General features: G+C 46.5%; 1 protein-coding gene across 1 annotated transcript; it reads left to right on the top strand.

Moving 5' to 3' along the window:
* Nucleotides 1–416: 416 nt before the first annotated feature.
* On the top strand, nucleotides 417–2,128 carry LOC100501208 (uncharacterized). The gene has a single exon (XM_020551847.2). It carries the CDS (start codon nucleotides 459–461, stop codon nucleotides 1,875–1,877), a length of 1,419 nt encoding a protein of 472 aa, XP_020407436.1. The 5' UTR covers nucleotides 417–458; the 3' UTR covers nucleotides 1,878–2,128.
* The last annotated feature ends 7,392 nt before the right edge of the window (nucleotides 2,129–9,520 follow it).

Raw genomic sequence — 9,520 nt, 5'->3', positions numbered from 1 at the left:
TACCGTTTTCTAACAATTTTATATGTCAAATTAAAGTGGTTGATTATCGAGGGATTGATGCTTACAATTTTATAGGGAACTACTGTTTTCTATGACAATTTTATATGTACCTCACATAAGATGACAATTAATTAAAGAGGGGAAGTTTATATTGCTATTTAAATTTCAGGTGATGTTTATTATCGTAGCAAATAGTTAAATCTCCATAGCAACCACTTTTAACGCAAACACGACATGTGGTTGGCTCGCATGAGACTGGATTTATTAATCCAAATGCATGCTATATATAAATTAGAGCTTAATTAGAGTGAAGCGCCAGAGAATTCGGCGACCACAAATTATATAGGACTAGCTAACCACTTATTGAGGAGGCATAACTGTGCGGCTACAATCGTAGTTGCTCCCTTGAAGGAAATGCAATTACTCCAGTATATATATGAATTGGTACACAAACCACCATGCAAACAACCAACCCTGAAATTCTGAACATCGATCGAGTGGCCCAGCCAATTCCCCGAGGCATGGCACGCCGTCGTCTTCACCATGGCCTCCAACTCGTGTGCCTCGTCGCCGTCGTGTTGACGGCCGCCCCAGCTGCCCATGCAATCTTCCATTTCGACATCCGTTTCGACGCAGGCAGCCCGTTCTTCGGCGGCGGCCACTCCAGGCATGACATGTGGCGCCGCGCCGCCCTCGAGAGCAACGCCAGGCTGTCCAGGAGGCTCGCCAGGGCCCTCGGCAACAAGCAGAGCGGGGCCGCCGCCGACGCCATCGTGGAGCCCGACGTGACCCTCTCCCAGTACACCCAGCAGGGCCACTCCCTGACCGTGGGCGTGGGCACGCCGCCGCAGCCCAGCAAGGTGATCCTCGACCTTGGCAGCGACCTCCTCTGGACGCAGTGCAGTCTGGTGGGCCCCACGGCGAAGCAGCTGGAGCCCGTTTTCGACGCCGCCAGGTCGTCCTCCTTCTCCGTCCTGCCCTGCAGCAGCAAGCCGTGCCAGGAGGGCACGTTCACCAACAAGACCTGCACCGACAGCAGGTGCGCGTACGAGAACGACTACGGCATCATGACGTCCACCGGCGTGCTCGCGACCGAGACGTTCACCTTCGGGGCCCACCAAAACTTCTCCGCCAACCTCACCTTCGGCTGCGGCAAGCTCACCAACGGCACCATAGCCGGGGCGTCGGGCATCATGGGCGTCTCTCCGGGACCCCTGTCCGTGCTGAAGCAGCTGTCCATCACCAAGTTCTCCTACTGCCTCACCCCATTCACGGACCACAAGACCAGCCCGGTGATGTTCGGCGCCATGGCCGACCTGGGCAAGTACAAAACCACGGGGAAGGTGCAGACGATCCCGCTGCTGAAGAACCCGGTGGAGGACATCTACTACTACGTGCCCATGGTGGGTATCTCCATCGGGAGCAAGCGGCTCGACGTGCCGGAGGCCATCCTCGCGCTGAGGCCCGACGGCACCGGCGGCACGGTGCTAGACTCGGCGACCACGCTGGCATACCTCGTGGAGCCGGCTTTCAAGGAGCTGAAGAAGGCCGTCATGGAAGGCATGAAGCTGCCGGCGGCGAACAGGAGCATCGACGACTACCCTGTGTGCTTCGAGCTGCCGCGTGGCATGTCCATGGAAGGGGTGCAGGTGCCGCCTCTCGTGCTGCACTTCGCCGGCGACGCGGAGATGTCGCTCCCGCGGGACAGCTACTTCCAAGAGCCGAGCCCCGGGATGATGTGCCTGGCGGTGATGCAGGCGCCATTTGAAGGCGCCCCCAATGTCATCGGCAACGTGCAGCAGCAGAACATGCATGTGCTCTACGACCTGGGCAACCGCAAGTTCTCCTATGCGCCCACCAAGTGTGACAGCATTTGAGATGCTACTTATCACATGCATGCAACGCAACTAGTACCATGCAAACATAATTTTCGGGTGTTTTATTTGTGTGTCTATCTTCAAAATTCAGAGGCCCAGATAATTTCTATAGTCGACTAATTATTTCATCAAGAAATAATTTTTTTTGTAGGGTAGACATGCATTTTGTAGTGGACAATGTATAAAAACAAAATTGAAGAGTTAAGAAATCATAAGTAATTTCATACTTGCTCCGTGGCCTTCTATTGTTATGTATGGGGAAAATTGTTGTTGTACTATTTGTGCATCACTACTAGAATCCGGTTATTTACCGAGTGTTTGGTGCTTTGTCGAGTGTTTTTTGTCGGGCACTCGACAAATAATTCTGCGAGCGCACTCGGCAAAGTTCTACTCTCGGTAATGACGACGTTTATCGAGAGCAGGACGCTCGGCACAAGAAGACACTCGATAAAGACCGTTTGCCGAGTGCCAAACACTCGGCAAACGGTAACGCTCGACAAAGGGCCATCAACAGCCGTCTATAGGTGACAGCCGTTACCTTTGCCGAGCGCCAGCCTTTAGCACTCGGCAAAGAAGCTACTTTAACGAGTGTCGCAAGCCCGACACTCGGCAAACTAAGCTTTGCCGAGTGCCATCCTTGGACACTCGGCAAATTATATTTTTATTTTTTTCTTTTTCCAACAAAACTTTTTGTGGTTTGTTTCTGTAAGGAAAATGGACCCCGGGCCATTTGGCTAATTGAGTTTTGGTGTTTGATGAACAACACAATCCGTGAACTAATAAGTTTTCTAGTGTTTGTGTTTGTAGTTCACAGGATGCGAAGAGAATTGGACCAAGGCAATGAGGATGCAACACCTCAAAAGAAGACATAAAAAGATGCATAGAAGTCCAAGACTCAAGAACAAAGAAGCCCGAAGAAATCAGCGAAGAAATCCAAGAAAGGGCTGTCAGCCAGCGCCAGGTGGTGCACCGGACATCGGTGTCCGGTGTGCACCGGACTGTCCGGTGAGGCACCGGACAGTCTGCGCGGAGAGGCCGCAGAAAGGCACTCTCTGGCTGTAGCACCGGACTGTCCGGTGTGCACCGGACTGTCCGGTGTGCCAACGGGCAGAAAGGCAACGGTCGGATCCAACGGTCGACTGCTACAGGCGCCAACGGTCGGCTGACGTGGCGGCACCGGACATCTACTGTTCAGTGTCCGGTGGTGCACCGGACTGTCCGGTGCACCCGACGACAGAAAGCTGCTGCTTTCTGTCCAACGGCTAGTTGGGGGTGTGGAGGCTATAAATACCACCCCAACCGGCCATTCTCAAGTGTGAGAGCCCAAGCAACATTCCAATACACATAGTGCATATTTCCAAGTGCTCAAACACCCAAGTGCTTAATAGAATCACTCGGTGATTAGCGTAGGTGCTTTGCGAAGTGCTTAGGTTAGTTAGACCGCTTTAGCGCTTGCTCTAGGTGAATCCTAGTTAGTTGAGTGAGTTTAGATAAACCTCACAACCCCTCGGCTCTTGCGCGAGCCGTTGTAATTGTACCGAGTGGGGCGAGAGTCTTGCGAGACCGTGACAACCGAGTTTGTGTCACGGCCGCCACCGTGTACCGGAGGGAACGAGGCCCGCGGCGTTTCGGCCGGAAGCTCGATAGTGGAGACGGCGGGGAGCGTCCGAGAGGAGCCGGAAGCGGAGCACCACTTGCGCGTGGAGAAGGCCCGCGGCTCTCTACGGAGTTACTCGACCGAGGTGCTTGGCCCTCGCGTGGGCTTCCCTTTGCGTAGGGGCACCAACGAGGATTAGTCGGGACCTTGCGCGGTTCCGGATACCTCGGTAAAAATACCGGCGTCATCCACGAGAGTTTGCTTCTCTACTTAGCTCTTCACATTCCGCATTTATATTAAGCATTTAAGTTTCAATCTTGTTATCATACTTATTTAGTGTAGATTGAAACTTAGCCTTTGCGGTAGAGATAGCAACACTTAGACTAAACCTAGTTTGCACATTCTAGTTTTGATTCTTGCATAGGTTTTGCTCTAGGGATTTAATTGTGGCCAAGTTTAGTAAAAGCTTTAGAAGTCCTAATTCACCCCCCCCCCTCTTAGGCGTCACCCGTTTCCTTCAATTGGTATCAAAGCCCGGTTTGGCTCATTTGAAACGCTTTAGCTTCACCGCTAAAAAGAGCCGACGCTTTTTAGAGGAAGGGATGGATACCCATAGGCCACCACACTTCGACGGCACTAACTTCCCATATTATAGTGCTAGAATGGCTTGTTACCTAGAGGCCGTTGATCTAGGTGTTTGGAGAGTCACTCGTGACGGGATGAAACCCCTCAAGAATCCCGAGAAACCCACCACGAGTGAAGAAAAAGAAATTCATTTAAATGCTAGAGCCAAAAATTGCTTGTATGAGTCTCTTAGCATGGATATTTTCAATCAAGTATTTACCCTGAAAACTGCTAATGAGATTTGGCTAAAATTGCATGAGCTCCATGACGGCACATCCAATGTCCGTGAGCAAAAACATTGCCTAGTCTTAAATGAGTATAATTCTTTTGCTATGAAAGATGATGAGCTTGTTAGAGACATGTATTCTCGCTTGAATCTAATTATCAATGAGCTCAATTCTATTGGCATTAATAAGCTAGGTGATGCGGACATTGTGAGGAAGATTATCTCCCTGCTACCACAACAAAGATATGGGAGCATCATCACCATCCTTCACAACATGGAGGACTTAAGCAACATGACCCCGACCATTGTGATTGGGAAAATCGCGGCCTTTGAGATGTCGCGAAAAATGAGTCGGGGAGAGGAGCCAACTTCCTCAAGGCCATATGCTTTTGCATGTGATGAAAGGAAGGGCAAAAAGAAGGCTCCTACTCCAAGTTCCTCAAGCGAAGAAGAGGAAGAAGAAGAAGAAAGTGATGATGATGAAGATAATCAACCATGCACATCATCCTCCGAGGACGAAGAAACAATCCGACGCGTCGGAAAGGTAATGAGGATGATCCGCAAGATTAATCTAATGGGTGTGCCCCTGCAGGTCGAGGATCTTCTCTTTAACATTGACAGGAAAAAGCAAAGGAAGAGAGGATGCTTCGCATGTGGGGAGAAGGGCCACTTCAGGGACAACTGTCCAAATATGGCCAAACCCAAAAAGGAGAGGAGCAAAGGCAAGGCGCTCACAAGTGTTCGAACTTGGGATGACTCTTCAAGTGAAGATGAATCTCCAAGGACGCGCAGCCACCAGTCCTCGTCACGATCATCACGGACCTCACACAAATGCCTTATGGCAAGAGGTAACAAAAGCATTCCATCCTCTAGTGATGAAAGTAGTAGTGATGATGAAGGTGAGGGAAAGGCCTCTCTAGATGAGCTTGCAGAAGCCGTAGAATTTTTTCAGGATGTTTGCACTAAGCAAAAAGCTCAACTTAAAAATTTGAAAAATAAGTTGGTTAGCTCTCAAAATGATTACAAAGGTTTGCTAGAAAAATTTGAAACTTTTGCAAACTTAAATAGTGAGCTATCAACTAAAATTGAGCTATTAGAATCTAGTGCTCCATCCACTGCTACCGATGATAGCCTTATTAAAAAGAATGAAAAACTTAAGGCTAAGTTAGCTAGCTCCCAAGAAGCTATTGGAAATTTGCTAGAGAAAATGGAAATTCTTAGCATACACAATAATGAGCTAACTACTAAGCTAGAAAGCATTGGTAGCACCCCAGCAGCATCTTTAGTTGAAATATCTGAAATAATTAAGAAAGATGCTTCTACTTCCTGCTGTGATTTAATTGATGATTCTAACACCTGCAACCAAGTCGCTGTTGAGAATATTGTTATAGAGACATGTACGGATGAGGTTGCAAAGGAAAATGAACAATTAAAGCAAGAAGTGGCTCGCCTTGGCAAGGCTTTGTATGACAAGAAAGGCAAAGCCAAACAAATCCAACCTCCACAGGATAACACCACTGCGGGAGTGAACAAGCCTATGGAGGGAGAAACTGTGATTTGTAGGATATGCCACAAGGAAGGCCACAAGTCTTTCCAATGCAAGGCGATGACCGGGGATAAACAAAGACAAAAGCTCAAGCAAAAGCCATCAAGCAAAATCTCCAGCACCTACATCAAAAAGGTGAACAAAAAGGACGCTACACCATATTTGATCAAGAAGAAAAAGAATGGAAAGGTGATAGCAATCAAGGCCAACAAGCAAGCCAACAAAGGAAAGGGGGCCAAACGCATCTGGGTGCCAAAAGAGATAATTTCATCCATGAAAAGCACCAAGAAGGTTTGGATCCCGAAAGGGAAGTGAGTGAACCAAAGGTCTGCGGGAAATTTGGAGACTTGGCAAAGTTTGGGATGTATATCATGGGATACATCATATTGGATCAAGTTTATTGCCAAGTGGGTTAGTGAAAACTTTGGACCCAAATTTTCCACCCATGACTAAGGTAACTAGTTTTATTGTATTCTTTGTTTTTACAATTGATATCTATTTATCTATTATCTAGTTTACCTTTCTTGCCTAGTATTACATTTGTTATGTACTTTTATTTAAGATCATGCATACTAGGTAAATCATATGGTAGGATTGCTTGTTTTTAATTCATATACTTAAGCAAACCTACATGACTTAAAATGATTATTTAAGCACGGCACATGGCTTTTATATCACTCCATAGTAAATGATGCATCAATTGAAAATTTTGATTTCTACAAAGTGTATCATTTAACTTATATGTGCCAAAGTTTGGATTATGGATAATTTGCCCCTCTTGATATCAAATCAAAGTACATGTCTCCTACAAGTATTCAAAACTTGTATGCACACCTTTAGGGGGAGGTTACTCTATAATCTAATACTTTGAGACTAACACCTTTTCAAGTCTATTTTATGTGATAGTCTCATTGTAAGGAAAATAAGGTCCCCGGAGAAAGACAACAATCTTCCACTGCAAAATCTCCAAGAACTCTCATGTCTCTCAAGCTCGCCATTGACCTACAATTGGTCTTCAATTGGTATCTTTTGAGACTACATTCAGTACCATTTACATGTCTTCTCCAATATTTGATTAGACTATATTTCATATCATATGCTTCCATGTTGCTAAGAATGCATAAGCAGTTAACTCATATTCTGTTACCTATGCATAAGGGAAGTTAGTCTTTTCAAATCATGTCTTGCACCTCTAATTTTCACATGCTTTTTCCTAAGTAGAGGACCTCTGTCAGGGGGAGTATTTCTTCATCTCTAAAGGGGGAGAAAAACTCTTTCCAAAGGAGAATACTCATTTAGGAGAAACAATCTTTTGAGGAACTCCTACTCATGGTATCTTTCATGATCTACAAGCGGTATCATTCATGGCTTAATTTAATATACTTCTAGTGATATCATTTGTTGAGGGCAAGCTTTTATTTACTTCCTACATGCTTTTAATGTCTTCCTTTTCGGTGGTTGATGCCAAAGGGGGAGAAGTTTAGGGGCCAAAGCAATGAAAACTATATCAAACACCAAACACCACCAATTTAAAATTTTATATCTACAAATGACTTTTCAAGTGGTTTTGGTTATTTGGTCCAAAAATAGGAAGTAAGTGAATTATGGAGTTAGGGGGAGGCTTAAGTCCATAATGTCACATTGTGGGGACAATCATGCATCCTAGCAAGTAGATTGCACATTTTAATTCAAATACTTGTATTATTTACTTGCTTTGGTTGTGTTGTCATCAATCACCAAAAAGGGGGAGATTGTAAGGAAAATGGACCCCGGGCCATTTGGCTAATTGAGTTTTGGTGTTTGATGAACAACACAATCCGTGAACTAATAAGTTTTCTAGTGTTTGTGTTTGTAGTTCACAGGATGCGAAGAGAATTGGACCAAGGCAATGAGGATGCAACACCTCAAAAGAAGACATAAAAAGATGCATAGAAGTCCAAGACTCAAGAACAAAGAAGCCCGAAGAAATCAGCGAAGAAATCCAAGAAAGGGCTGTCAGCCAGCGCCAGGTGGTGCACCGGACATCGGTGTCCGGTGTGCACCGGACTGTCCAGTGAGGCACCGGACAGTCTGCGCGGAGAGGCCGCAGAAAGGCACTCTCTGGCTGTAGCACCGGACTGTCCGGTGTGCACCGGACTGTCCGGTGTGCCAACGGGCAGAAAGGCAACGGTCGGATCCAACGGTCGACTGCTACAGGCGCCAACGGTCGGCTGACGTGGCGGCACCGGACATCTACTGTTCAGTGTCCGGTGGTGCACCGGACTGTCCGGTGCACCCGACGACAGAAAGCTGCTGCTTTCTGTCCAACGGCTAGTTGGGGGTGTGGAGGCTATAAATACCACCCCAACCGGCCATTCTCAAGTGTGAGAGCCCAAGCAACATTCCAATACACATAGTGCATATTTCCAAGTGCTCAAACACCCAAGTGCTTAATAGAATCACTCGGTGATTAGCGTAGGTGCTTTGCGAAGTGCTTAGGTTAGTTAGACCGCTTTAGCGCTTGCTCTAGGTGAATCCTAGTTAGTTGAGTGAGTTTAGATAAACCTCACAACCCCTCGGCTCTTGCGCGAGCCGTTGTAATTGTACCGAGTGGGGCGAGAGTCTTGCGAGACCGTGACAACCGAGTTTGTGTCACGGCCGCCACCGTGTACCGGAGGGAACGAGGCCCGCGGCGTTTCGGCCGGAAGCTCGATAGTGGAGACGGCGGGGAGCGTCCGAGAGGAGCCGGAAGCGGAGCACCACTTGCGCGTGGAGAAGGCCCGCGGCTCTCTACGGAGTTACTCGACCGAGGTGCTTGGCCCTCGCGTGGGCTTCCCTTTGCGTAGGGGCACCAACGAGGATTAGTCGGGACCTTGCGCGGTTCCGGATACCTCGGTAAAAATACCGGCGTCATCCACGAGAGTTTGCTTCTCTACTTAGCTCTTCACATTCCGCATTTATATTAAGCATTTAAGTTTCAATCTTGTTATCATACTTATTTAGTGTAGATTGAAACTTAGCCTTTGCGGTAGAGATAGCAACACTTAGACTAAACCTAGTTTGCACATTCTAGTTTTGATTCTTGCATAGGTTTTGCTCTAGGGATTTAATTGTGGCCAAGTTTAGTAAAAGCTTTAGAAGTCCTAATTCACCCCCCCCCCCCTCTTAGGCGTCACCCGTTTCCTTCAGTTTCTACACTATGTAGATTTACATGTTCTATTTTGGCACAATTATAAAAAGTGTTTGCTATAACTATTAGATTTTGTTCGTTCAATTGAATTTCCTCGAATAATTCATATTTGAACTGCAAGCCACTCGAAAAGTGTAAAACCGTGAATGCAAAAATAATATCAATGATATTTAGCACAAGTTACGGCTGATTTAAGGAGCAGACTAAAATTTTCGAGCACTATGCTCACTAAACATGATCGTGAACTTGTCATACAGTTGTTTAATAATTGTATAAGCTTTTTTTGTAGACATGCATTTTGTAGGGTAGACATGCATCAAGAAATAAGCTTTTTTGTAGGATAGACATGCATTTTGTAGTGGCCAATGTATAAAAAACAAAATTGAAGAGTTAAGAAATCATAAGTAATTTCATACTTGCTCAGTGGCCTTCTATTATTATGTATGGGAAAATTGTTGTTGTACTATTTGGGCATACACAC

The sequence above is a fragment of the Zea mays genome, chromosome 4, assembly GCF_902167145.1.
Source record: "Zea mays cultivar B73 chromosome 4, Zm-B73-REFERENCE-NAM-5.0, whole genome shotgun sequence".
NCBI lineage: Eukaryota > Viridiplantae > Streptophyta > Magnoliopsida > Poales > Poaceae > Zea > Zea mays.
Note: the sequence above shows the minus strand (reverse complement) of the source record. Positions and strands in the feature narration are given on the sequence as shown.